This window comes from Giraffa tippelskirchi, chromosome 11 (genome assembly GCF_054371585.1).
Source record: "Giraffa tippelskirchi isolate mGirTip1 chromosome 11, T2T-mGirTip1v1.2.pri, whole genome shotgun sequence".
Classification (NCBI taxonomy): Eukaryota; Metazoa; Chordata; class Mammalia; order Artiodactyla; family Giraffidae; genus Giraffa; species Giraffa tippelskirchi.
Window position 1 is genome coordinate 104,513,245 of NC_137285.1, and position 27,517 is coordinate 104,540,761.

At 50.6% G+C, this 27,517-nt stretch overlaps 2 protein-coding genes across 6 annotated transcripts; both read left to right on the top strand.

Moving 5' to 3' along the window:
• Positions 1-3,354: 3,354 nt before the first annotated feature.
• C2CD2L (C2CD2 like) lies at positions 3,355-13,372 on the top strand. 3 transcript variants are annotated; one of them, XM_081541242.1, is made up of 14 exons: positions 3,355-4,080; positions 6,046-6,141; positions 6,707-6,826; positions 6,989-7,099; positions 7,187-7,303; positions 7,401-7,512; positions 7,655-7,763; positions 8,676-8,740; positions 8,833-8,960; positions 9,049-9,223; positions 10,168-10,269; positions 10,414-10,550; positions 10,638-10,923; positions 12,281-13,372. In XM_081541242.1, exons 1-14 carry the CDS (start codon positions 3,727-3,729, stop codon positions 12,490-12,492), a joined length of 2,124 nt encoding a protein of 707 aa, XP_081397368.1. In that variant the 5' UTR covers positions 3,355-3,726; the 3' UTR covers positions 12,493-13,372. The 3 variants fall into 3 exon arrangements, with proteins under 3 accessions (XP_081397368.1, XP_081397369.1, XP_081397370.1); XM_081541243.1 differs by having other exon boundaries at positions 10,417-10,550; XM_081541244.1 differs by lacking the exon at positions 6,989-7,099 and having other exon boundaries at positions 10,417-10,550.
• A 3,303-nt stretch (positions 13,373-16,675) lies between these two features.
• HINFP (histone H4 transcription factor) lies at positions 16,676-26,797 on the top strand. Of its 3 annotated transcripts, none has more exons than XM_081541259.1 (10): positions 16,676-16,860; positions 20,992-21,176; positions 22,817-23,046; positions 23,306-23,417; positions 23,597-23,749; positions 24,269-24,346; positions 24,433-24,553; positions 24,639-24,777; positions 24,870-24,994; positions 25,828-26,797. In XM_081541259.1, exons 1-10 carry the CDS (start codon positions 16,805-16,807, stop codon positions 26,243-26,245), a joined length of 1,617 nt encoding a protein of 538 aa, XP_081397385.1. In that variant the 5' UTR covers positions 16,676-16,804; the 3' UTR covers positions 26,246-26,797. The 3 variants fall into 3 exon arrangements, with proteins under 3 accessions (XP_081397385.1, XP_081397387.1, XP_081397386.1); XM_081541261.1 differs by lacking the exon at positions 16,676-16,860 and adding an exon at positions 17,892-18,366; XM_081541260.1 differs by lacking the exon at positions 16,676-16,860 and adding an exon at positions 17,892-17,920.
• Positions 26,798-27,517: the final 720 nt, after the last annotated feature.

Consider the following 27,517-nt stretch of genomic DNA (forward strand, 5'->3'; position numbering starts at 1 on the left):
GGTGGCAAACGATTTCCAGTCCTCAGGGAAGAAATCATCACGAGGAAGTTGAGGAGAGAGCTCAAGTATGCTGATAGTTTCTTCATTCTTTTGAATAGGAATCAGAGTCAGGTTGACTCTTTAGGCCAAAGATAGTCCCTCTTGTCTCTCAAATGTCCTTTCTACTTGAAGATGGCTCTAATTAACAACATAAAGCCATATATATGGCTTATATATATATATCAAGCCAGTAATTACTTGATAGTTGTATTCCACCAGTTTCTCAGTACTTATTATCCCACTGGTATTGTTTTTCTGTGTGTGAGTGTGCAGCTGCACATGGGTGCATGAGTGTGCATCTGTGCCTCTTAGACTGGAAATTCCCTAGAGGCAAAGTGTTTTCTGTTCCACAGGGTATCCCCTGGGGCTAAGCACACAGATATCTGTATAGAAGGCATCAACACATACAATGAGTCTCCACCCGAAAGAGGTACAGAGGGCGATAGGAGAGAACAATTCGTTGTGACCAGGAGAAGTGAGAGGACCTTGAGGAAGAGTAATATCTCCAAAGATTTCAGTATGTGACAAGAGTGGAAGGACCTTTCAAACAGGTTAAGTGAGACACCAGGAGCAGGTGGAAAGGAGGAGCTTGTGAGAGCCCCAGAGGAGGCAGCATTCAGTTATCTTGTTGATCAGGAGCAGGCTGAGACTCCCTGGAGGTCTGAGGAATAGTCTGTATCTATTTCCTGTTTTATTAGGAGGCCAACCCTAATAAATCTTCCCATCTTGGCATTGGGAACCTTTGTCTCTTTCTTCTCCAGAGATCGTTAGCCCTCCCGCACAACCCCCACTGGAAGAGGGTAGGGGACTTGTTCAAAAACAAGACACTGGGGATTCATGGTCCATGCATACATGTTACTATCAGAACATGGTTACTTGGATTCTTGTTATATAATCGGAATATTTTTGTTCCCATGGTGGTAAATGCCCAGTTGATTATCAGACTCACACGGGGAAACAAACACATGATTGGATACACTTGAAATTTTGTGCCTGTCCTGATACAAGTTCAAAGCATCTGCCTATATGCTGATGCTCATCCTAGGATCCATGGATCAGGTGGGTTGTCAATGGTTTCAGCTGGTTTCTTGGGCTGAGCAGGCAAGGTCTGAGATGCACATCTCCTGCTAGGGAGCCCTGAGTGCCTTCCAGTAAGCAAAGCCAATGCATTATTAAGTCCGACTGCCTGAAAAGACTGTCCTAGAAATGTTTCACAGTGCTGAACAAGTCATTATGAGACAGCTTTGGAGGGTTTGGATCTATGACACTTAAAGGACCATATCTGTGGCTTTTTCCAGGCAGCTGAGTTACTTTTTTCCATTTCTTCCTGCCTCTTCTTTATCAGCAAGCCCCAAGATCTCCCATTCCACTTGGATGATACAAGTAGATTTTCAAAAGATGGAAACAGTATAGAAATTCTCAGTGTTTACATGTATATTGGAATATTTTCTGTTAGGCTCCTTTATATTATTTGTCTGTGCTGGGTCCCAGACACGTCAAGCAGGACCTTTGATCTTTGTTGTGACATGCAAACTCCTAGTTGTGGCACGTGGGATCCAATTCTCTGACCAGGTACCAAACTCGGGCCCTCTGCATTGGGAGCACAGAGAGTCCTAGCCACTGGACCACCAGGGAAGTCCCTCTGTTAGACTTCTTAAAATTACAAAGAATTTGTGCTTGGGAAACTTTTAAGTACTGTAGGGACACAACCTTATATAAACATGATTGTTTTCCTGAAGGAGTTGACTTCATTATATTAAAGTTTCTTGACTGAATATGAGGGAAGAGAGATGAGTTAAGACAGGGTCTCCACTCTTTTTGCCCCCTAAAATCCACACTCTAGGACTTCTGTAGTTTGTAGTTTTGTTGCTAAGTCATGTCTGACTCTTGCGATCCGATCGACTGTAGCCCGTCAGGCTACTCTGTCCATGGGATTCTCCAAGGAAGAATATTGGAATGGGTTTCCATTTCCTTCTCGAGGGGATCTTCCCGACCCAGGAATTGAACTCGGGTCTCCTGCAATGCAGGCACGTTCTTTACCAACTGAGCTACAAGGGAAACCTATAGTTTGGGGGATCCAGTGATGATGCGTGGGCAGGGCCACAGCAAGGTCACCCACACCCCATTCCTTAGAGTGAAATCTGGGGATGCCCCAGGCTTCCTTACACCTCCCATGGCTCAGGCACCCTGTCGCTAACCTGGCAGGTTCTGCTTAGCTCTGCAACCCCACACTTTAAGAGGATATTGTTTACTTCCATGTGCTCATTGCTCAGACTAATGACTGGATTTGGGAGAGAGATACTTAACACCTTCCTGTTTACCTCTCTAAGGAAGGCCTGCCATATGTATGTGGAGAAAAGGAGCCTCTTGGGAAATGGAGATACCTCTGAATCCTTTTGTAGAATTTTCCTTCCCCTGCCTCCAGAAAGCAATGACAAGCCTCTGTCCTATAGGAATGGAATCCATCACCTTACATCTAGGAAAAGGGATGGATTCTGAGGCCAGAATGTACCTATAACATCATTTTTGGATGCGTGCTGAGATATCACATATTTCAGTCCTCTGGCTGAATCTATTGATAGTCCAGTGCTGCACTGCCAGCTCCCTTCTCATTACCACCCCCTCTACACGTGCTCCTTAGGCAGAAGCTGTTACTATGGAAATACATTATTTTTAAAAACAGAAGCAGCCCGAGGCTTGGGAAGTATCTCCAGAACAAACCCACACGAGCAAGGAGGTTAATAGGGTGTCTCTTGGTCCTGGCTCCAAAGGATGGGAGTGGATGAGGGGGGTCAATATTCCATGTTCTCAACCTCTCTCGGGTGGGTATCACCTGGACCTCTGCCAGGCATTTCTATCTAGGAGGGATGCTCTGCGGCTACACACCCAGAGCCTAGCTTCGGCCAGGACATAGGAACCAAAAAGCTGCGGAACCTGGGAGTGTTGGGATAAGGGGTTGATGCTATCCACAGGGGGTACCTGCTTTTTAACCCCACAGGCATCCAAACTATGAAAAGCTAAGGAGCGTAGGGGAAAGCAGAGGCGGCATCTCTGGTGAATGCAGTTACTCTTGCTTACTCTTACCTTGAGCTCAGGGGAGCAGGAGTACCCCCGATTCCAGGATGGGGAGGGGTAGTTAAAGATCCCGCCTATTACCCACCCAGGAACCTCCTCCCCGCTCCGTTCCTCCTCCCACCGTCTTCCAGAGCTGGAGTTCCCGGCTCCCTAAGCCCCTCCCCGTGCGGGTGCGGCTCCTTTAAGGCAGGGTGGGGGCGGGGGACCGGTCGTGTTGTCAGTGTCAGCTCTGCGCACGCAGCCCTCCGGGAGCCGGTGCCGGCCCGTGAGCCACAGCGTCTCTGCAGACCAGTCTCCGCCCGGGTCCGTCGGGGCCCCCGCCGTGGGAGGAGTCGGGCGCTGGCCGGCAACTAACCCCGTTCGCACTGGCGGATCAACCGAAGAGGGCCCCGGACTACGGAGAGAGGGACCCCGGCTTCGCGACCCCCCAGGAACCTCCTCTCCTCGATCTGTGGCACCCACTAGTCCCGGGCACCCAGCCCCGGAGAGCCCCCAATCCCGCGCGCCCAGCCCCGGGGGAGCCCGCCCCCGCCCCGCGGCCCGCCCGGGCCATGCTCCCCCGGGGCAGCGGCTGAGCCTGAGCTGGAACCGGGACCGGAGCCCGCGCGGAGCATGGATCCGGGCTGGGGGCAGCGGGACGTGGGCTGGACAGCCCTGCTGATCCTCTTCGCCGTCTCACTGCTCACGGTGTTGGGCTGGCTGCTGCAGTATGCCCGGGGCTTGTGGCTGGCGCGGGCCCGCAGGGGCCGGGGCCAGGGACCCGCCTTCGCTGCCGAGCCCGCCGGCTCCTTGCGGGAGCTGGGCGTGTGGCGCTCGCTGCTGAAGCTAAGGGCGACTCGGGCCGGCGCACCCGAGGAGCCAGGCGTCCGGGGCCTTCTGTCATCTCTCTTCGCCTTCAAGTCTTTCCGGGAGAACTGGCAGCGGGCTTGGGTGCGAGCGCTGAACGAGCAGGCCTGCAGGGATGGGGTGAGTTGGACAGGACCTAGATGGTCCCCCCACTCTGCCTTTTTTTTTTTTAAGAGGAAGGATTGTTCAGGCCAGGAGGACCCTATGGGGGTGGGGATCAACTGAGGAACCCCATGGCATCTCTTCCCCTCTGGGGTCAGAGAGAAGGGTGCAGGTGTGACTGGGCGTTGTGGAAATCCAGCTATATCGCAAATTTTCTATTCTGTGGTCTAGGTACTCTCTGGCTCCAAACTGGTGCACAACTTGCTGTTCTCATAGCAACACTAATCCCTGTGCCCCAGGGCACTTCCGCCTAGCCTGGGTGCTGGTTGTGTGTGTGGGGGGGAGGGAGTCGGGTGGAGAGGAGGGCTGGCAGGCGTAGAAGAGAGACAGGTGCACCTGTGAAACAATCTGCCTAGTCCTCTTGCCACCACACCCAGTCAGCACTTCATGCCCCAGATCCCTGGTGTGACCAGGCAGGTCCCTGAGAAGCCTGAATCCCATCCACCCCCCATCCCTCAGTAATTTCACTGCTCCAGTCTAACACATCCTTCTTCATGCTCCCTGCCATGTCTGTGTGGAAGGAAAGGTGTTCAGGTGGAAAGGAGATTGACAATCCATGGCTCTCCCAGCATATGAGCCTAGAGCTGTCCCTTAAGGGTCAGTCACAAACCAGCCCAGCTTACTTCCTCCCATTGCACCACCAGCAGCTGGCCTCCCAGGAAGTGGGGCAGGAGCATGGTCATAAGACTGAGATGGGAGTGGGAATTGGAGACCTCCTTGTCTTGGGGTCCCCTCTCATCTTGGCCTTCACAGCCTATGAACTGCCTTGGTCAGAGGGTTCTCCATTTCCAGCCACCACTAGTTGGAGGGCTTCACTCAACTAGCTGCCCAGATGCCTGGAAACAGAAGTAGACACACAAGAAATTGCTCTTCCTCCTTCACCCAGCTGACCAAAAAGCCAGATGGCATCTGTCAGTCTGCACCATGAACTCAGCCTTTTACCCAGCTCTCCCTGTACCTTGTCCCTCGGTCAGAACTGACTCCCCAAGACAGCTGACTCAGCTGGACATTAGCCTCCCTTGGAGGGGGTGGGGAGATTGGGGTTCTAAGCATCCATCTCCCTTGGCCTGACCTTCGGACAAGACTGCTACAGTAGCAGAGAAGTTGGCTTTCCCGGGTTTGCCAGGCAAATGAGCCCTGTGGATTTGTTTCTGTCTGTGCTCAGTCTGTGCCCCCTCCTCAGTTCTTCCCATCCTGCTCCCTGGATGGGGCTACAGCAGTTTGCTTCCACTGCCGTGGAAGAATTAGGAAGCTCTTACAACACCTAAGCTAAGCAGCTTTCTGCTCCCTAATGCCACCTTGCTCTCTGCCTTGAGGAATTAGCCAGGTCCCTGGCCCCTGAGCCCTCTGAGCTTGCTTTTCTTCCCAGTTCCTCTGATAAAGTTCCCCAAGGCCATGCTGAGCTAGTCTGCATCTCCAAGAATATGGGTAGAGTCATACTCCTGTGCCTCCACATCCCATTTAGCTGGAAGAAGGCTTAGTTCTTGTCTTGAATAAGTGGCCCTACTGCTTTCACCCTTGGGTCAGCCGTGCCTCTCCCCGCCTAGCTAGGATATATAGGTGGCACCAACACCTTTATTATTATTATTATTTTTTTCTATGCACACCTTTCTTCAGGGGTAGGGAAGAAGGTGGGGGGAGGAGGAAGACTCCTGGCATTCAAGGAGGAATCTAGGGTCTTCAGCTCAAGGTGATCTGGTCTCTGAGGTGGTCTAGCTCCCCAGGTCTGCCTCACAGCTGTAGACCCCTGAAGAAAAGTGGGATTCAAAAGAAACACTTCCTGTCCTAAAGCCCTGAGCCAAGGAGGGGCCAGAAGCCAACCTGCAGCTGAGGCCTCTGCAGTGCCAGGGCCTAGCCAGCAGTAGGTCAGCCCGGCGGGGGCAGCTCCAGAGACCTGATCCTATGCCCACATTACTCCCCCAGAGCTCCATCCAAATTGCCTTTGAGGAGGTGCCCCAACTCCCACCCAAAGCCAGCATCAGTCATGTGACCTGCATAGACCAATCAGAGCGCACCATGGTAAGGGTCTGATGGGTACTATCTTCTTTAGGACTGGGGTGGAGGCTGATCTTGAGTTCCCTTTAGTCTGAGGGTTCTAACCTGAAGTCTGTGAATGCCTTAGGAATCCCAGAATTGGCTTCAGGAGGTCGGAGAATCCCATTGAAGTTACAGGCAAAATGTAATACTTGTGTGCATATTTGCATTTTTCTGGAGGAGTCTGAATTTTATCATTCTTTTATGGATTTGTGACTACTCCAAGGGCTTCCCTGGTGATTCAGTGGTAAAGAATATGCCTGTAATGCAGGAGACTCAGGTTTGATTCCTGGGTCGGGACGATCCCCTGGGAGAAGGAAATGGCAACCCACTCTAGTATTCTTGCTTGGGAAATCCCGTGGACAGAGGGGCCTAGTGGGTTACAGTCCTTGGGGGTCACAAAAGAGTTGCAAAAGATTTGGACCCCCAAAAGGTGATTCCCAAGGGAAACTGGAGAGGGGTCTGCTGACCCACTCTCTGGCAGGACAGGACAGGGCTGAATTGAGCATCCTTCTTCCATGCCTAACCCTCCTTGCCTTGGCTGTCTCAGGTGCTGCACTGCCAGCTCTCTGCTGAGGAGGTGATGTTCCCAGTCTCTGTGACCCAGCAGTCCCCCGCTGCCGTCTCCATGGAGACCTACCACGTCACTCTGACACTGCCACCAACACAGGTGGAGGGGGTGTGGGAAACTGAGTTTGGCAGGGGGCTGGAGGTTCAGTTGCCTCTGCCTTTTCGGTTTGGTTCCTCTCTAAGATGGAATTTGGGAAGAGAGGGTCCTGGGGGTTGGAGGAGTGGGGCAAGTCAACCCAGTCCCTTTGTCCCTTGTCCCCAGTTGGAAGTCAACCTGGAGGAAATCCCTGGCGAAGGCCTGCTTGTATCCTGGGCCTTCACTGATCGCCCAGATCTCAGCCTGACGGTGCTTCCCAAGCTGCAGGCCAGGGAGGTAAGGGGGAAGGGCTGGAGAGAAGAGACAGAACAGGGAGGGGGAGGCAGAGCTGAGGGCCTCACCTCCTTGTTCCCCTCCCCGCAGAGAGGTGAGGAGCAAGTAGAGCTCTCTACTATTGAGGAGCTGATTGAGGATGCCATAGTCAGCACCCAGCCAGCTATGATGGTCAACCTCAGGGCTTGCTCTGCTCCTGGGGGCCTGGTAAGTAGGCGCTCAAAGCAAATACTTTGCGTGCATGTTGTCTCCAGTGTACTGTGTCGGGATTCTTGCATCTCTTTTTACCTCCTCCTGCTCTTAGGTTCCCAGTGAGAAGCCACCCATGGCGCCCCAGGCCCAGCCATCCATCCCTAGACCTATCCGGTTATTCCTAAGGCAGCTTCGAGCATCTCACCTGGGAGGTGAGCTGGAAGGTGAGAGCCAGAAGCTTCTGGCAGGCTACCAAGGCTGTGGCTGCAGGCATTCCTGGCCCCTCTGCCCAGGGTATGACCTCTCTACTACTCAATGGCCTCTCAGCTCGGATATGAGCATTTTTATGTTTCCGGTTCCTCACAGGCACTGGAGAATTGTGCTGTGTAGCTGAGCTCGACAACCCCATGCAACAGAAGTGGACCAAGCCCATGAGGGCTGGGCCCGAGGTGGAGTGGAGCGAGGACTTGGCACTGTAAGGAGTGACTCCCCAGCCCCCACCCCTGCTCCCACAGGGCGGACTGAGATCAAGGCCTTCCAACAGAGCCTTGACATGAATCAGCTGTTTTCAGCTGTTAATTTTTGGTGTGAGCCTCTATTGTATGCCTGGCCCTGGCCTAGTCCCAAGGGCTACAGACATGACCAAGATGCACCTACCTCAACCCTGAATTGATCACCGGCTCGAAGCAGAGACAGATGTACGTCAGGAAGATGGTATAAGTGCTCCAGTCCAGGTTTATAAAAAGTGCCATGGGAATGCCTAGGTGAGGGAGCTTAATTCCACAAAAATAAAGATCAGAGTAGGCTTCATGGAGGAAGTGGCATTTAAACCACACCTTTGAACAAAAGTAGGATTTCAACAGAGTGTGAGAGACCAAGGGATCATGGCAGAGGGAACAACTTGAGTAAAAGAAAAAGGGTGATTCAACATAGAGAGAGACTGGAAAGGCAGGAACCTGGAAGATCTGAATGCCCAGCTGAGGAGTATGGGCCCTGCTCAGCCCCATCCCATTTTCTAAGGAAGAGTCTATATTTGGAAGCATATTGGAGCACTTGTTCCATCTTATTTACATCCATCTCTCTCTGCCTCTGGGCTTCCCAGGTGGCTCAGTGGTAAAGAATCCACCTGCCAATGCAGGAGATGCAGGTTTGATCCCTGCGTCTCGAAGATCCCCTGGAGGAGGGAATGGCAACTCACTCCAGTTTTCTTGCCTAGGAAATCCCATGGACAGAGGAGCCTGGTGGGCTATACTCCATGGGGTCGCAAAGAGTCAAACACAACTGAGCACACATGCACACACTCTCTGCCTCTGGCTTGTGATCAATTCAAGGGTGGATTCAGTTTGCTAATCTTCCCCCTCCCTGCCCCACCTCTTCTTGGCCACAGGGATCTGGGCCCCCAGAGCCGGGAGCTGATCCTCAAAGTGCTGAGGAGTACCAGCTGTGGAGACAGTGAGTATGGGCAGGAAGGGGCACCTCTGGGTGGGTGCTGAGTGGGGCCGCCTGGTCATGGACCCAACTCACAGTGCCACCCCTTTCCCCAGCTGAACTCTTGGGCCAGGCTACGCTATCTGTGGCCTCCCCTTCCAGACCACTGTCCCGAAGACAGGTGTGCCCACTCACCCCTGGGCCCGGGAAAGCCCTGGGGCAGGCAGCCACCATGGCAATAGAGGTGAGAAGCTGCCCCTGGGGGGAGATGGGAAGACCCGGGGGAAGGCCAGTCCTGAGGCCCTGCCTCTTTCCTCTTCCCCGCTTGGCAGCTTCAGTATGAGGAGGGTTCCCCCCGAAACCTGAGCACTTCCACCCCCTCGACTCCACGCCCTAGCATCACACCTACCAAGAAGATTGAGCTGGACCGGACCATCATGCCAGATGGCACCATTGTCACCACAGTCACCACTGTCCAGTCCCGGCCCCGGGTAGATGGCAAATTAGGTAAAGAGGAGGAGCCTGGGAGCCCAGCTCTAACCAGGGGCCCTGGACTGCAGATCTGTGGCAAGACAGGGAGAGGGCAAAGAAAGCCCTAATTCCAACTCTCCCTGTTTTCTGACCACATCTTCCATATCACCTATGTCTCTCTCAAACTTTCCCTTGAAAGTGACAGTGAAGGTGAAGTTGCTCAGTCGTGTCCGACTCTTTGCCACCCCATGGACTGTAGCCTACCAGGCCCCTCGGTCCATGGAATCTTCCATGCAAGAATACTGGAGTGGGTTGCCATTTCCTTCTCTAGGGGATCTTCCTGACCCAGGGATAGAACCCGGGTCTCCCGCATTGCTGGCAGATGCTTTACTGTTGAGCCACCAGGGAAGCCCTAAACTTTCCCTACATCTGTCCATTTCCCTAACTAGCCCTCTCCCCTTTAAGCCTGGACCTACCAGCCCCCATGACAGTACTCATACTTCCACCTCCCCAACTTCCCCTCTGTCTTTTCACACGTCTGTCTTCTTCCCTTTTCCCAGCCCCAACTGCCCAATTGCCCCTCCCTCACCCCTCAACCTCTAGCAGCCCGTGGGACCCTCCAACAAACCCAGTGACCTCAGCGGCAATTCTCCTGCTCCCAGGGACTCTCCATGACATTTCTCCCAGCTCTACGGGTCCCATGGCATTTCCCCTACTTCCACTGGACCCCTATGCCATCTCTGCACACTCTCAGTATTTTCATGCCCTTGGTGGGCCCCTTGGCACTTTCTCACACTCCTATTGGTTCCTGTGGTACCTTTTTGTCCCCATAGCATCTTCTTAGTCACCCCTGTGATTGATCATGCCTTAGTCACCCCTGTCCTCTGAGTCAGCCAAAGTCTGTCTCTCAATAAAGACAGTAGTGGGTGGGGGCCACTCTAAAGCACCTCCCAGCTCACTGACCCTCCCCCACCCACCAGACTCCCCCTCCCGCTCCCCGTCCAAGGTGGAGGTGACCGAGAAGACAACGACTGTGCTGAGTGAGAGTGGTGGCCCCGGCAGCACGTCCCACAGCAGCAGCCGTGAGTAGGGAATTGGGAAGTGTGAGTGGTGGTTGACAATGGAGTCCCAGAGTCAAAAACCACTTTGGGTGGGGCACAGGAGTTCAAGTCCAAGAAGGAGCTGGGGAGGAGTCAAGTTGCCTGTCTTCTGTATCCATCATCCAGCAGGGGAGAGCCACCTTTCCAATGGCCTGGACCCTGTAGCAGAGACAGCAATTCGCCAGCTGACTGAACCCAGTGGGCGGGCAGCCAAGAAGACACCCACCAAGCGTAGCACACTTATCATCTCGGGTGTTTCCAAGGTAACAGGGCTCCGGGGAAAGGAGGTGGGCTCAGGAGAAAACCCTCATGGGTCACTGTTGCCCAGTAAAACTTGTCCTTCCTGCCAGGTGCCCATCGCTCAGGATGAGTTGGCACTGTCCCTGGGCTATGCGGCATCCTTGGACGCCTCAATACAGGATGATGCAGGGCCCAGCGGAGGTCCCTCCTCACCTCCCTCAGACCCCCCAGCCATGTCCCCAGGACCCCTAGATGCCCTCTCCAGTCCCACGAGTGTCCAGGAAGCAGATGAGACAACACGTTCGGACATTTCTGAGAGGCCCTCCGTGGATGATGTTGAATCGGAAACAGGGTCTACTGGTGCCCTGGAAACCCGCAGTCTCAAGGATCACAAAGGTGGGGTGATGTTGGCAGTCCCTCCTTTTTAAAATAATGTACTTATTTATTGTGGGGTTATGCTGGGTCTTGGTTGCTGCGCGGGCTTTCTCTAGTTTCAGGGAGTGGAGGCTACTCCTTGTTGCAGTGTGTGGCCTTCTCATTGCATTGGCTTCTCTTACTGTGGAGCACAGGCTCTAGGTGTGCAGGCTTCAGTAGCTGTGGCTCCCAGGCGCTAGAGCTCCGGCTCAGTGGTTGTGGTCCACAGGCTTAGTTGCTCCAAGGCATGTGGAATCTTCCTGGACCAGGGATCGAACTCATGTCCCTTGCATTGGCAGGTGAATTCTTAACCATTGTGCCACCAGGGAAGCCCCCACCCCCACCCCTCTTTGATGCCCAGTTTCATCACCTGAGTCACACTGGACACTAGGGGACATGGGAGCCTCAGGCCAGTCTCCTCCTTCCTCCTCCAAGGGATCATCAGAGTTCCCAGCCTGTTTCAGCCACGCCAGAGTAGATACTGGGGACTTGCTGCCTTGGGTCTTGGGTTGGATCTAACAGGCGTGGGTAATAAGAAGAGATGCAAAAGTATTTCCCTTTTTCAAAAAACTTCTGTTTTTCTCTCTTCCTGGATCTAAGGAAGATTATCTTAGAAGATTATTCCTTAGATTATCTTCCTTAGATTGTCTTCATATCTTCCTTCCCTTATTCTTTTCTTCCCCCTTTCCTTTCATTCTGTACTCTCTCTGCTGTAAGAAATCCTTCCCTAGGCCAACCCTAGGAGTGTCCCTGTAGCAATGACACAGTCGGTGCATACCTGTGGTATTTCTAATTTATAAGGTTGTAGGACTTGCCCCAAATATCCTCCTCCCTCTGCCAGTGCATCTTTAACTATTTGAACTATTTATGATTTATGTCTTTAACTATTTATGATTTAAGCCTGCATCACTTCTTGGGATAATGAGGGTCCTAAGTCCAAAGCCTGCTGTGTAAGCACCTTTCTCATTATACTGGTCTTGAATTTACCCCTTTAAAGTTTTCCAGACACACCACTCCTCGCTCACATCCTGGAATCTAGTCAACAAGTCAAGGTCAACCCATTTTGTCCCTTCCTGATTTTATAGGCTTTTAGGAACACCCCTGCTCAGCTTTTTTCTTTCTATAGTAATGAGGCCCAACTGTCAATCTGTCCTCACAGAGTAGCCAGTCCGGGGACATTCCTCCTCAGGAGTGCACACAGAACCCCACGAGCGCCGCCATGTTTTTCGCAGGAAGGAGGGATGGCATGTTTTTTCTGTTCCATGCCTTGGACCCCTTCATGCTCTTCCACACTCTGCTCCCCACCTCGCCCTTCAGCCTCCCCTCTCTCCCCCCACAGTGAGCTTCCTGCGCAGCGGCACGAAGCTCATCTTCCGCAGGAGGCCACGTCAGAAGGAAGCTGGTCTGAGCCAATCACACGATGACCTCTCCAACACGGCGACCACACCCAGCGTCCGAAAGAAGGCTGGCAGCTTTTCTCGACGTCTTATCAAGCGCTTTTCCTTCAAATCTAAACCCAAGGCCAATGGCAACCCCAGCCCTCAGCTCTGAGGGCCCTGTTCACCCTCTGAGCTAGGAGAGAGCCAGAGTCCTCTCAGTCCTTTCCCCACGTTCCCTTCCATTCCCCTCCCTGGATTCCCAACAGCCTGGGCCAGGGAAGCCCCCTGAGTTCCAGGAAGCCCTGTCCACTTTGGGCTGTGGGGCCAGCTGGAAGGGTACTTGAAACGGGAAGCGTGTGAGAAGTAGACACCCATTGCCAAGGACATAGAAGAGGGAATGGGTGGCTGGGAGCAAGAGGAGGCTCTGTCCTGACACCTGTGGGCATTGCTCAGACCCCTTTGCCTGCTGTTGACACCCACCCCCTCAGAGGAGTCCCAGGGTGCTCAGCTCCTCAGATGATCCTTCCTCCCTTATTTATTCTTTTTCTATTTATACGTGTGGTCCCGGACCCTCAGTGAACAGTTGATAGAGGGCATCTCTCCCAGGTGACCCTTCTCTCCTGTCCCAGGAGGGTTGGCAATTCCCTTTGGGATGGGGCTCCCACACCTCCCTCAGGTCCCCACCCTGACCAGCACCAGTGTCTGCCTCTGAGGACACTGGCAGCTCATAGAATGCCGGGCCGGTGCCCGGGATGGGGGGCAGGTACTCCCCACTCCCTGCCTCCCGTTCTGCTCCTCATCCCTCCCTCTCCCTTTATTACCATTTTTGTACTTGATGCCTTCTCTGTGAGCAGTGGCTCTGTTGGAAGGAGGGAGCCAGGAGCATGCTGGGAAGCCTTCCCCAGAGAGATGGTTTTAGGAGTTTTATTTACAGACTGTGTGATGATGGAGCAAGAGCAGGGTTGCCCCTCTGTATAGTGGGAGATGATGATGTCCATTGCTGTGTGATGGCTTGGAATTTAATTTATTAAAGTCAAACTGGAGTTTATAAACTGAATAAATGGTCATCCTTTGAAAGGCAAATGGGTAGGGAGGCCGTGGTGCCAATCGAGTGGGAGGATCAGAGACAGGGACCCAGGTGGGGTAGGTGACACATACATTGGGTCTGTGAAGTTCTTGCAGAGAGGGAGGGACATGTGGAGAGAGGATAGGAGCACAGTGTCTTTGAAAGGTCAAGTTGTAGTGGTAATTTCAATCAGGAAGAGAAAAAGCCCTACGGCTAGTCCGGACATCTTCATTCCCCTTCCTTGAATAGGCTTCTCCTCCTAGAATATAGGAGAGTCTGGAGTAGAGCCTCTGGATCTAGCCTGGATCTGTGTCCCAGTTCCACACATAATTATCTGTGAGACCTCGGGCAAATTTTGTAACCTCAGATTGCCTCAGTTTTCTCACCTGTAGAGTGGGGACTGTGATAATAGTAGCTATCGTTTGGTTGTGGGTGAGAAGTAAATGCATAAAGTGCTTAGAACTCGGCTGACATACAGTCAGCACTGAATAAGGGTGAGCTGTTGCCTCAGAAGAGACAGATTGGAAGGGGGAAGTCTCGTAAGGGTTTCTTCGTAATAAAAAGTCTTCTACTCCTAAATGTGGGCAAGTTTCAGGGGATTATGGATACTTGCAAATTCGAGGATCCTGGTTCCTGTTCTCCTAGACCTTACTCAGGCCTTGAAGGAGATAAGCTGCTGCAGGGTGTCAGACAGAGCACTGAACCAGGGACAGAAAACCTGTGTGTACCACAGACTCTGCAAGTGACCTTGAGAAGTCCACTTCTCCTTTCTGTACCTCAACTTCCTCATCTCTAAAATGAAGGGTGGCCGAGATAATCTTCCAGGTCACTCCAGCCTTGACATTCTGACTAACCTGTATCACAGAGGCTTTAGGGTACCTGCCTTTGGGGAGTCAGCTTGGAGTTCTTAATATTCCCCCATGTTCCTGTCCATACTAGCCACAGAATACGGAACATTTTGAAAGGGTAGCAGAATATGGATATTTGGTTCACATGTACAGAGTGAAAGTGAAAGTTGCTCAGTCGTGTCCATCTCTTTGTGACGCCGTGGACTATACTATACTTTATTTTCTTGGGCTCCAACATAACTGCATATGGTGCCTTCAGCCATGAAATAAAACACACTTGCTCCTTGGAAGAAAAGCTGTGACCAACCTAGACAGCATATTAAAAAGCAGAGACATTACTTTGCCAATAAAGGTCCATCTAGTCAAAGCTGTGGATTTTCCAGGAGTCATGTATGGATGTGAGAGTTGGACTATAAAGAAAGCTGAGCATGGAAGAATTGATGCTTTTGAACTGTGGTGTTGGAGAAGACTCTTGAGAGTCCCTTGGACTGCAAGGAGATCCAACCAATCAATCCTGAAGGAAATCAGTCCTGAATATTCATTGGAAGGACTGATGCTGAAACTGAAACTCCAACACTTTGGCCACCTGCTGTGAAGAACTGACTCATTGGAAAAGACCCTGATGCTGGGAAAGATTGAAGGCAGGAGGAGAGGAGATGACAGAGGATGAGATGGTTGGATGGCATCACCAACTCGATGGACATGAGTTTGAGCAAGCTCCGGGAGTTGGTGATGGACAGGGAAGGCTCGTGTGCAGCAGTCCATGGGGTTGCAAAGAGTTGGACAGGACTGAGCAACTGAACTGAGTGACTGGACTACACAGTCTATGGAATTTTCCAGGCCAAAATACTGGCGTGTGTAGCCGTTCTCTTCTTCAGGGGATCTTTCCAACCCAGGGATCAAACCCAAATTTCCCCCATTGCAGGCGGATTCTTTACCAGCTGAGCCACCAGGAAAGCCCCAGAATACTGGAGTGGGTAGCCTATCCCTCTCCAGTGGATCTTCCCGACCCAGGAATCAAACCAGGGTTTCCTGCATTTCAGGCAGATTCTTTACCAGCTGAGCTACCAGGGAAGCCCAATTTGTATGAGAGATATGCCAAATTCTAGTCATCAAAACTCAAAGAGATTTATCAAGCTCCTTCCCTTGATCTAAGAAATGAAACTCTTAGTGGTTCACAGAGGAGCAGTTTGTTTACTAACATGACAAGATAGCCAACACACTGAACTCAGAATTTCACGAGAAATTTTTTTTGATGAGAGGGCAGGTATTTAGGTTCCTACTGGACCTGTGGACTGAGTTGTTGATGACTGGAAAGTTTACTCAGTTTCCAGTGCTGAGCTGCCCAGTGCAATCACCTATTTTGCAGTGAAGAAGAGTCTCATCACTTTTCAAAAATAGAGATTTAAAAAATGAATGCAGAAGAAGCACAAAACATAATTCAGCTTATCCATTTTCTATTTTCAGGAGAGATCCAGAGTTTTTGGTGAGTACGAATTCTTCAAGGTTTTGTGGCAGCTTTTAAAGAACAAATCTCAGGATGTGTCTTGAATATCCAGCCAAAATTGTGGCCTGTTTTCAAGAGAAGCAGATTGAGATGGAAGTAAACTACGCTAGACAGCAAAGCACTATCTCAAATTTTGGAAACGTGTGCATTTCAGAGATATTCTGAAATTTTTTCTCTGTAAAAATTGTTTTGAGTCTACACAGCTCTGTGAATGAATTTTTCTTCAGGAATTGCTAAGTTAAAGCTAAGAGCCATCTATGGTGGTTTAATTCTGAATTAAAATATGGTTGGCAATTTGTGAAGTATTACTAAAGCTATGTGCTTTTGAATGGATAAAGTTGATAAAACATTTTTGTTACTCGAATTATATTTTAAAACCCTTATTTTAAAATAGGGACAAAATTTAATCACTGTTAGTAAAAAATTTCATGCACAAATTTCTGATTTTCTTGTGACTGCTATTTTTATGGCATCTTTAAGTTCATTTTATTTATATTGAATATTTAATGGGTTTTCTGCTTTTGTAAACTATATAGGCTTATATTTAGGCTAGAAAATACAACATAATATCAGTCCTAACGAACTTTACTAAGGTACATAATTTTTAAACAAATATGTCTCGGATGCTTACTGAGTTTCAGTTACTAGGCTAAGCAATGGGGTTATAAAAAGGCACACACACACACACACACTCCCTGTCCTCCCTCACTGAACTGAGTGAGTCAGTGCAGAATGCAGACAAGTTAAACAGGCAAATACAATACAATGTGTGCTCAGTCATGTCTGACTCTTTGTGGCCCCATGAACTGTAGCCTGCCAGGCTCCTCTGTCCAGGGAATTTTTCCAGGCAAGAATACTGGAGTGTGTTGCCACTTCCTCCTCCAGGGGATCTTCTCCATCCAGGGATTCAACCCTCCTCTCTTGCCTCTCCTACATTGGCAGGAGGATTCTTTACCAGTAGCGCCACCTGGGAAGTGTGATAGAGCTGTAATAGGGAAACACAGAAAAGGGATGTCCGGGAAGATTTCCAGGGGAAAAAAGCATCTTCTTTGAGACCAGAAGAATGAGTAGCAATCAGTTCCAGTCAGTTTCAGAAGATTGTTCCAGGCAGAGGAAACAGTAAGTACAAGGCAGCACAGGAAAGGCGGCTAGGTGTGGTGGGGAAGCGGAAAGAAATGCGGAGCTGGGGAGCAGAGTGAGGTCGAGAAGCCCTCAAGATACGATGGAGAGAAGTGTGCAGGACCCAGATGCTGAAGGTCCAAGAGAGCTTCAATATGGTTTAGGGCTTTGGGGGTTTGAGCGTTTAAAGCAGCGTGGTGGTTTGATCAGATTTGCTCTCTGCAAAGACCACTTTGAGAGCTCTGTCGAGAATGGTTTGGAGGGAAGCAGGAGTGCCCGCAGGGAACCAGTTGGGTCAGTAGACATCCGGGATGGACGTCGCTAATGGTCAAGAGATGGGACTGCGAAGCTCAAGAAAGGGTGTGTGTGTGTGGGGGGGAGAACTTGAGAGATCCTGTGTTAAGGGGGCAGAATTTATAGGACTTGGCAATGGAATGGATGTGACATGTGAGGGAGGAATCAGACATGACTGCCAGGTTTCAGGAGTCGTTCACTGAGACTGGTAACAAAGGAGGCACGGTTGTGGGAGGAAAAGAAGATGGCATAAGGAATACTGATGTTTAAGAAACAGGAAGATTAAGAAAGTGAAGGACCCCTAGTTTGGGCCGAGCGGGTTCGTTATTCTGGGCACCGAGCCTCCGACGCCTTTTCCTCCGCCTCTTCCTCTCATCTCAACGCCCACGCGGCCAGCTGGAGCTGTAACCTACAAAAGGAGGGAGACCCCTCTCGGCTCACAGCCCGAGCTCTGCGCATGCCCAGTGGGTGCCGTGCTCCGAGCCTGCGCAGTCGAGGAAATTCGGGCCCTAGGGTTGCCCGCCTGCACTTCGCCTGCAGACCTGCGGCGTCCACAGCGCTACCTTCCCGCGCGGCCCGCTGCCGCTCACTCCCGCCCCTTCCGTGTTTTGGTCGCTCACGGGTTCCGTCAGTCGCAGCGGCGATTGGCTGTTAGAGGGGTTCGAGAGCGACGATTGGCTGTCGTTGGCCGTCACTCAAGCGCCCTCCCGGAGACGGTGCGAGGTGGGAGGGGAGCTGGAGAGACCCGGGAGCTGACTGACGGGAGGTAAGCAGGGGATGCCGAGGATGGCGGGGCAGCATCGGTCTGTGTTTTGGGCCGGCTGCCGAAGCCAGGCACTTCTCCGGTCGTTTCGGCGAGGCGCTCTCTTGCTTCTCGGCCACGCTGTTCTGCCTGGCGCCTTCAGAGCCCCCAGCCCCCAATCCCGACTTGCTTTCTAGTCTGGGGCTTCGTTGAAGCTGAAGTGAGATCGCCGCCACGCCTTAGAGGGAAGGAAGCCAGCGGGGCAGAGAGGGGGAGGTTTCCCCGCCCGAATGGTCTCCTTCCTTGTCTCCGAATTCTACCTGTGTTCCAGGGGCCCGGTCCCTACCGCTAAGGGCAACCTTTACTGCGTCGCCTGTCGCTGCGGTTTCTCCCTGTCCAGCTCCCCTCACCGGGCGCTTTGTTTTGGTCGTTGTTTAAACACGTCAGAATCTTATCTCTTCGGCCAAATTGTGAGTCCTTAGAAGGTTCTGGGCCTTGGTCCCTCTTTTCTTGAATACCATTCAGGGTTCATTCTCGGTGCCTTGCATTGCAATTTATACTCAAGTATTTGTTCGTTGCTTCTTACTATGATTCCCTATGAAAGGAAGGGTTAGGAATCCGGGTTTTCCTTTTGTTGATCTTTTTGTAGCATTCGTGTTTAGATCATCTAATTCTTAGAAGCAAGAATACGAAGAGCCAACACTTGTTGAGTTAGGCTAAGCATTTTAATATCCATTATGTGTTTTAATCCATAAATCAATTCAGTGAAACAGGCATGATTATTCCCGTGCTAATAATACATGGGAAACCTGGGCTTAAGTAACTTGCCTAAGATCACAGGGCCAGTAAATGTTGGAGCTTTCTAATCATATCAGTCGAATCCATCATCCACTGCTGTGATATTAATATCCTGTTTTACCTTGAAGGAAACAGGTTCAGAGAAGCTAGGTGATTTGTCCAAAAGTAAAATAATGTTATAGATTTACTTGAACATTAAAAGAACTCATAGTAGGTGTGTGTTGGCTCTGCAGTTAGAACTGAAGAGAGAGCACAGACCAGGCTTTCTAGGAGCCCACAGCTTATTGGAGGAAACTTACAAAATAGGTACTCAATAAAGCATGCTTTGGTTATTGTGTATATGGATATGACCTCTTTGGTGAGGAGGGACTCAAACATAAAAAGGTAAGACAGGCAGATGGAGGAGGAAACCAGAGCCATGCTTCCTGGCTTTGAATTCTGTTTCCATCACTTCCTAGCTTTGTGATCTTGGGTAAATTACTTAACCTATCTGGGCCATTTCCTCATCTGTAAAGAGGGATAATCAGGCTGCCTACTTCAATAGGATTGTTGTACTAATGAGTTTTTATAAATATAAGACACTTAGAACAGTGCTTGGCCTATGCTTGCGTGCATGCTTAGTCGTGTCTGACTCTTTGTGACCCCATGGACTGTAGCTCTCCAGGCTCCTCTGTCTGTGGAATTTTCCAGGCAAGAATACTGGAATAGGTTGCCATTTCCTTAAGGCTTCCCTAAAGAGGGGTTTCTGGTACTTCCCTGGTTGTCCAGTGAATAAGACTCCATGCTTCCAAGGCAGGGGTTACCAGTTTGGTCCCTGGTCAGAGAACCAAGATCCCACATGCCATGAGGTATGGACAAAAAAAGGAGAGGGGTTCCTTTGGTAACCAGTTAGATATAGTAGGTTCTTATACTTGTAAGTATGAAAGATTTTATGCATTTTGTATTTTCTGGGGGTTTCTCCTTTCATTGTGTAGTAAAGTTCTTTTTCAGAGTTCCCACCTCTTTCTGGAAGGCCAGAAGGAGCGATACCCCACTCCGTTCCTGGGTACCACAGTGAGAGTTGGTGAGAATCCTCAAGGAGGTGATGCTCAGGGGACAGAGTCAGGGCCTCTTAGTGTCTTTTCTTCCCCTAGAGATTTTTGTTTGCATTGTCACCTGTCATTCTGTGTTTTGTTTTAATGAGGGAAACTATCCTTTTGTTGTTCCTCAGACTCTGCTTCTGGAGGCCCCATCACAACTGGGCTGCTGAGTTAAAGGGCAGATTTCTAGGCTTAACCCCAGCCTTCCCAAATCTGAATCTCTAGGGCAGGAGCTGGAAACCTCTGCATTTGTGTGCATATTAAAGGTTGAGAACCTTTCGTTTTTTTATTCAGCTTTCTTCAACAAATGTTTATTACCCGCCTAAGTGTGCTTAACACTGTGTACACCCACTATAAACTGAACAGACTACTGCCTCTTATGTGAAATAGAATTGACATTTTTGTTCAGAAGCTATTAGGGCAGTGGCGAAGTAAAGCACCAGATAGGTTAGGCAAAAGGAGTATTTGTGGCACTTCCTAAGTCTGATGGAGTACTTACGATGTGATCCAGTGAGAAATAAGGAGCTTCTAGGCTCATCTGTGTGCATAGGAAAAATGTGGACTTTGGAGTCAGCCTGACCTGACCCTACCACTGGTGTGTGATCCTGAACAAACCAGTTAGCCTATCCGGGTTTTATGCCCTTATCTACAAATGAAATTAAAAACAGTACTTCCCTTATAGGATGGTGTTGGTAATTAGATGACACAATGTGCTTAGTAGGTGCTTGGCGTATAGCAGATTAAAAGCAGAAGGGTTTGTTATCCCCATTCTGAAGATGGGTGTTCAGGAATAGAAGGGTTAAGCTTACTTGGCCAAGGTCACACGACTAAGTAGGTGGTGGACAGAGGAGTCTGAATCTGAGCTCTGGGTCGTTCTTCTAAGCCATCTTTTGAACCTGAGCATTGTTCTGCCTCCTGTAGGAGTAATTCCTTATTGATGGGTTTCTCTGAAGCGCCTTGAAAAAGTGTCTGTTCAAGTTCTTAGCTCAGAGCCTGGCACACGCTCAATAGTGTCAGTTTGTATTCTCTGTTCCCAAGAACACCAGACGGCTTGCAGTGGTGTGAAGAACTGCTACTCTGTCCTTACTGAAAAAGCACAGCGTTTCTCACGGGTCACTGAAAAACATCTCCTGGCTCTAGGCTGGCTGGCTGTCCTGTGTTAACCCCCAGCAGCACTTGGGTGGAATCTTTACAGGTGCCGATTTCTTCCTCCTCTAGGGTGAAGGCCATGCCGCCTCCTGGGAAAGTTCCCCGGAAGGAGAACCTGGGGCTGCAGTGTGAGTGGGGGTCCTGTTCCTTTGTGTGCTCGGCCATGGAGGAGTTCTGCGAGCACGTCACTCAGCACCTGCAGCAGCACCTGCAGGGCTCCGGGGAGGACGAAGAGGAGGAGGAGGACCTGCTTGGTAAGGAAGCAGGACACAGGAAGGGGAAAGAGCTCAAGGGATGGTGGAAAATCTGACTCTCCTTGCCACAGAGAGAGAAGGCAGCCAGTGAGAGTGGTGGTTTATTTTCCTAACTGTGCTTTTTTTATTTGTTTATAAAAACATTGTAGACTCATTCTGGAAAACTCATTCAGCAAGGATATGTGGAATGAACCTTTCCTCTTGCCATTAAAAGTCAATTAACTGACAATACTTTAGTGAACATTCTTTTTGACCCGTCTCTTCATGTATATATATAAATAGATAGATAGGATTTTATTTTTTAAAAAGGATCATATTGTACAAGCTGTTGGCAGTCTGCTTTTTTCACTCTCTGGCAGTGTTTTTATTTATTTATTTATTTTTTACTGTGACCACCAGTTAGGAATGCATTTTATGTTACAACCCTGTATACAGAAGTTGAGAAATACTAAAAACAATACTTGCCTTGATGAAATTCTCTCTGAATTGTTCTATTTTATTGTCTTTAATTAAAAAGAAATTGTGATTTGCAATCCCCTAAATTGATTTCACTACCCACTAATGGGTCACAACACAGTTTGAAGAAAACTTTTCTACAGAAGATATAGAGACAGCTCTCCTTCCCCCACCTTAAATTCCGTTCTGAGTCTATTGACTGTAACCTATAGCTAATTTGCTTCAAAAGTCAAGTAATATTTATACAGAAGGGAAATTAGGTGATTATTATATTTTAAAAAATACCTACTTTTCAAAAATAAAACAAGAAAAAAGTAATAAAAAACAAAAATACCTACTTTTCAAAACAAGTAAACCTCTATAGAGCACTGAAAATTTGGTGCTTAGAGAGATAGGAAGTAGACTGGAATAGCTGATAGGCCTTCCTAGGGACCGGAGAAGGCAATGGCACCCCACTCCAGTACTCTTGCCTGGAAAATCCCATGGACAGAGGAGCCTGGTAGGCTGCAGTCCGTGGGGTCGCTAAGAGTCAGACATGACTGAGCAACTTCACTTTCCCTTTTCACTTTCATGCATTGGAGAAGGAAATGGCAACCCACTCCAGTGTTCTTGCCTGGAGAATCCCAGCGACGGGGGAGCCTGGTGGGCTGCCGTCTATGGGGTCGCACAGAGTCGGACACGACTGAAGCGACTTAGCGCTTAGCACTTCCTAGGGAAGGCTGATCTTGGGCAGAATATGGGGGAAAGAAAGACCTTGGGTTTGACAGGAAGGAGTGGGAGGCATCCCAGGTTCCTCAGGGAACAGCAGAAACTCCCAAGTCACAGTAGCAAATGCCAGCCACACCTGCTGTGTCTGAGTCACTGGCACTGGGCTGTGCACACACTGTCTCCCTGCCTAGACCACGCTTCTTCTCCACCTGGTTGCAGTTTTATATTTACGCATGTGATTATTTTGATGTGTTTTTCTTCCTCACTGAAAGCTGTGCAAGGGCAAGGACTGCGACTCTTTTTGTACTCGTTGTTGTATTCCCAGTGCCTGGCACATAATTAGTAGTCATTAAATGCTAGCATTTGCTAAATGAACTCCTGGTATACCAGGTCATCCCAGCCTGGTCCCTTGCTGCTAAGTGGAAGGAGAGCTTTGGAAAGTTATCAGTTGCTTCCCTCTAAACGCCTTTTTGCAGAGGAAGAATTCTCCTGCTTGTGGCGGGAGTGTGGCTTCTGTTCTCCGGACAATTCTGCTGATCTCATCCGCCATGTCTACTTCCACTGCTACCACACCAAGCTGAAACAGTGGGGACTGCAGGCCCTGCAGAGCCAGGCTGACCTCAGCCCCTGCATCCTGGACTTCCAGAGCCGCAACCTCATCCCTGACATCCCCGACCACTTCCTGTGTCTGTGGGAGCACTGTGAGGTCAGCAGGCAGAGCCAGGAGTAGGGATAGAGAGGGGTTGGGGATCTTAACTCAAGACTCCTTAATCCTTTCTGGGATACGCTGTATTCCTGAAGTTCCTGCTAGTAGCCTTCCTTCATTTCTTGGTAGCCCCTTGCTCAAACTTTCCTATCCCCACCAATTAATTTGGGAGAGAACCAAGAAGCCCCCCTCTGGACACCTAGGAGTAGGAGTCTCTCCACCCATCCTCAGTCCTTACCCCAAGTTGCTCCTGGCACAGAACTCCTTCGACAATCCTGAGTGGTTCTACCGGCACGTGGAAGCGCACAGCCTGTGTTGTGAATACCAGGTAGTCGGCAAGGACAACAATGTGGTGCTCTGTGGCTGGAAAGGTAGGGCCACTCCTTAATTTCTGGCTTCTAAAGAAACTTTGGGGTTGCTAAGGGACCAGGGAAGCTAGGGGTAGGACCAGTCCTGCAGGGCAGGGTTGGCTGCTGGCTGGAGAGACTTGGGGGTACCAGACCCTACTCTGGGGGTTTGTGGCTGGACCTGACCAGGCCTTCCTTCCCAGGCTGTACCTGTACCTTCAAGGACCGCTTTAAGCTTCGAGAGCACCTCCGCAGCCATACCCAGGAGAAGGTGGTGGCCTGTCCCACCTGTGGGGGCATGTTCGCCAACAACACCAAGTTCTTAGATCATATCCGTCGCCAGTCCTCGTTGGATCGTAAGCAATTGAAGAATAAGGGGCATAGGTGCAGGCTCTCCTACTTGGGGTGGTGGCTGGGGGCACGTTCTCAGGAGAGGGGCCCCCTGAAGGTATCTGCAGCTTAGCTATATCTATCTTGAGGGCTCAGTCACCTGCCACAGTCTCTGCTGATGGGGACTCGTTGGATGTTGTCACTCCATGCTTACTCTATGCCACGGCTCTTACCTCAGTGAATCCTCACAGCAGCCCTGTGAGGTAGGTTTCTTATCCTCTGTTTTTGCAGATGAGAAAACTGAGGCTCAGGTTAAATCACTTACCTGAGGTCACACTGCTAGTAAGTGGGCAAGCCAGAATTCTAATTCAGGTTCTCCACTCCAAGTCCCACGCTCTTTCCACGATACTAGGTCCATCCATAGTTCTGTAAGCTCCCCTCTTCTTGGGTGTTCCCTCTGCCTGGGGGGTTCCCCTCTCCCAGCATGCTCTCCTCCTCTCTGCCACCCCCAATGCTCCACCTGTCTTCTGCCCGACCCACTGCAGAGCAGCACTTCCAGTGCTCTCACTGTTCCAAGAGATTTGCCACAGAGCGGCTGCTGCGGGACCACATGCGTAACCATGGTGAGTAGCCGGCCACCCCCATCCTCCTGGCCTGCCCTGCAAGCTTCTGCTAGCTTTCCAGTCACAGCCTCCTCTCTGCTCCTCAGTGAACCACTACAAGTGCCCTCTGTGTGACATGACCTGCCCACTGCCATCCTCCCTCCGAAACCACATGCGCTTTCGCCACAGCGAGGCCCGTCCTTTTAAATGTGACTGTTGCGACTACAGGTAAGAGGAAACGGGATGGGAAATCACAAAACTTCGGTTCCAGGATCCCCCATGCTTTCTGATCCCTCCTGACCTTTCTTGGCAGCTGCAAGAATCTGATAGACCTCCGGAAGCACCTAGATACCCATAGCAAGGAGCCAGCCTACAGTTGTGATTTTGAGAACTGCACCTTTAGTGCCCGGTCGCTCTACTCTATCAAGTCGCATTACCGAAAAGTGCATGAAGTGAGTGGAACTGATGGTAGGGAGGGGCCGGCAGAAGTGTGGGGGGCGCCTGGGAAGGGGGGAAGCTGGTCTTACTCTCCCCTCCCCACCAGGGAGACTCAGAGCCAAGGTACAGATGCCACGTGTGTGACAAATGCTTCACAAGGGGCAACAACCTCACTGTGCACCTTCGCAAGAAGCACCAGTTCAAGTGGCCCTCAGGGCACCCCCGCTTTCGGTATGTCTCTCAACCTCCCCCCCTACCCAGATTTCCCCATTTTTGCTTCATACTTTTCAGCAATTTAAAAACCTTGAATTTGATGGTTCTCTGATGTCCACTATCTCCATTTAGGCTCAAGGAACCTCCAAAATATTGGAGGGGCAAATAATATTTTTCTAATTTTTGAATCCAAGGAACAATACCAAACCCAATAAATGATCCCAAAAGCCCTGCAGCCAGAACCTGAGCCCAGAGTGTGAACCCAAGGGTCCTAATCAGTAGCTTCATGGCCTTCTCATAAATCCTTTGACAGCCCTACTATCCAACACAGACAGTTCCTCTCTCTTCCCTCCCTTCCCGTTCCAATTTTTTTTTAAAAAAAATTTATTTATTGGCTGCATCGGGTGTTCGTTACAGCACACATGATCTTCATTGCAGCCCTACTGTGAAGGCTTCTAGAGAGAAGTGCAGGCTTCTCTCTAGTTGCAACATGTGGGCTCTCTAGTTGAGGCACATGGGCTTAGTTGCCCTGTGGCATATGGGATCTTGGTTCCCCCACCAGGGATTGAACCCCCATCCCCTGCATTGGAAGGTAGGTTCTTAACCACTGGACCACCAGGGACGTCCCTCCCTTTCCTTTCTGAGTAATGAGCCTTCTTGCCTTTTCTTCTAAATATTCTATAATAAAGACTTTTTTTTTTGTCTTTAACACCCATCACTTAGAATCCCAGGGCTTCTTCCTTCCCTCCTATTGTCCCTTACCTCGCCAGTCTCCAGACTGTGTCTGCTCTCTGTCCCCGCCGCGCTCCCCGCCCCTGCTTGCTATACCCTCCATGCTCCTCCTTCACCAGGTACAAAGAGCATGAGGACGGCTACATGCGGCTGCAGCTGGTTCGCTATGAGAGCGTAGAGCTGACCCAGCAACTGCTGCGGCAGCCACAAGAGGGATCGGGCCTGGGAGCATCCCTGAATGAGAGCAGCCTGCAGGACATCATTCTGGAAACAGTGCCAGGGGAGCCAGGACCCCAGGAGGAGGCGGAAGAGGAAGGTGGGGGCAGTGAGGGCACAGCCCTCCCAGCCTCTCAGGACACGTCCAGCCCTATCATCCACGTGGTGAACCAGACCAACGCCCAGGGCGAGCGGGAGGTCATCTATTACGTGCTGTTCGAAGCCCCGGGAGAGCCCCCACCGGCCTCTGAGCCCCCCTTGGGGGGCATCATGGAAGAGCTTCAGGGAGTGGCTGAGGAGCCAGAAGTCCGGATGGTGTGAAGGCTGCAAGCCCTAACCCTTGCTACCTCCAGGTCCTGGAGTCTGAGCCAGGTTGGTGGCAGCGCCCCTAGTGGGCAGCCCTTCTCAACGGATGCCTTTAGGAGTGCTGCTGAGAGCAGCGTGATCCACTCTGGAGCCGGCTTGCGTCACTCGGCGGGCTGAGGGACATCCTTTTTCTGCCAGTCCACATTCTTTGGTGATCTTGAAGAGTTTTGATTCTTTGAGGGGGGCACCCTAGTTGTGTGTGTGTTCCTGTAGAGGGGGCAAGTGTCAGGCTTAAAACCCTAATCCCCTAGACATGCTAGAACAGAGATGAAAATCCATAGTCAACTCACATCCATTCCTATCTGTAGGGGTCCTTGGGCCCAGGGATACCAAGTGACTGATCCCTCCTAAGGGCCCTTTCCTCAAAACCAGCCAAGGCATTTCCCTCTGAATGGTTCCTGTTATAGCCCCAAGGACTTTCATGGTTATCCTCAGGGATGGGATTGGAGGCACTGAGTTTGTACATAACAATTGTTTTTGGTAATAAAAGAAATGTGTGGGCCGTTACTCATTTCTTCTTCCTTATGTTTGGTGGTATTAACTAATGAGGAGATACTGCTGCCCAGAAGTGGAGCAGAATAATTAGGCTTGTTTCCCTTTTAGTGACGGGTTTGTTTTGTTTTTAACTGTCCTCTTGTTCCCTGCCTCCCTCCCCCTCACCCCACCTTTGGTGTAACTTCTCCATTTCCTCTTGGAACATCTTACCACCTCCATAGACATCCCAGGCATAGGCCAGCAGTGGGCAGTAGGACACTCTGGAATGGACAAGTGGAGCTCACCAGGGAGACAGAGCACCCGACCACAACCGTACTCAGTGCTGGTTAGAGCCCAGTGCTGGTTAGAGCCCAGTGCTTCTGAGGTAGGGGTTCTACAGAGGCAGCTCTGGGGGTGGTGGTGGATGTGAAAGGCCCTAGGGAAGAACAGTTACTTGGAGTCCCAGAACCAAATTAGAAAGGTATGTGTCTGAAGGTGTGTTTTCCTGAAGAAAAAGGCCTGTTGTTTCAGTAGATTCTTAAAGGGGTCGGAACCCTTCAAGATATGAACCATTTTTTTAGGCCTGTCGCTGACTCAATGGACATGAGTTTGGGTGGGCTCTGGGAGTTGGGGTTGGACAGGGAGGCTTGGCGTGCTGCAGCTCATGAGGTCGCAGGGAGTTGGACGTGACTGAGTGATTGAACTGAACTGAGTCACATCTTAGCTCTCTGTGTCCACTCTTAGAGTCTCTGC

Excerpts from the sequence above, each read along its gene's own strand:
- C2CD2L (XM_081541242.1), top strand. The coding sequence starts at position 3,727 with ATGGATCCGGGCTGGGGGCAGCGGGACGTGGGCTGGACAGCCCTGCTG. Across the intron at positions 6,827-6,988 it reads TGACACTGCCACCAACACAG|TTGGAAGTCAACCTGGAGGA; the intron begins GTGGAGGGGGTG and ends CCTTGTCCCCAG. Across the intron at positions 8,961-9,048 it reads CAGCCACCATGGCAATAGAG|CTTCAGTATGAGGAGGGTTC; the intron begins GTGAGAAGCTGC and ends CCCGCTTGGCAG.
- HINFP (XM_081541259.1), top strand. The coding sequence starts at position 16,805 with ATGAGTAGCAATCAGTTCCAGTCAGTTTCAGAAGATTGTTCCAGGCAG. Across the intron at positions 16,861-20,991 it reads TGTTCCAGGCAGAGGAAACA|GGTGAAGGCCATGCCGCCTC; the intron begins GTAAGTACAAGG and ends TTCCTCCTCTAG. Across the intron at positions 21,177-22,816 it reads GGAGGAGGAGGACCTGCTTG|AGGAAGAATTCTCCTGCTTG; the intron begins GTAAGGAAGCAG and ends GCCTTTTTGCAG.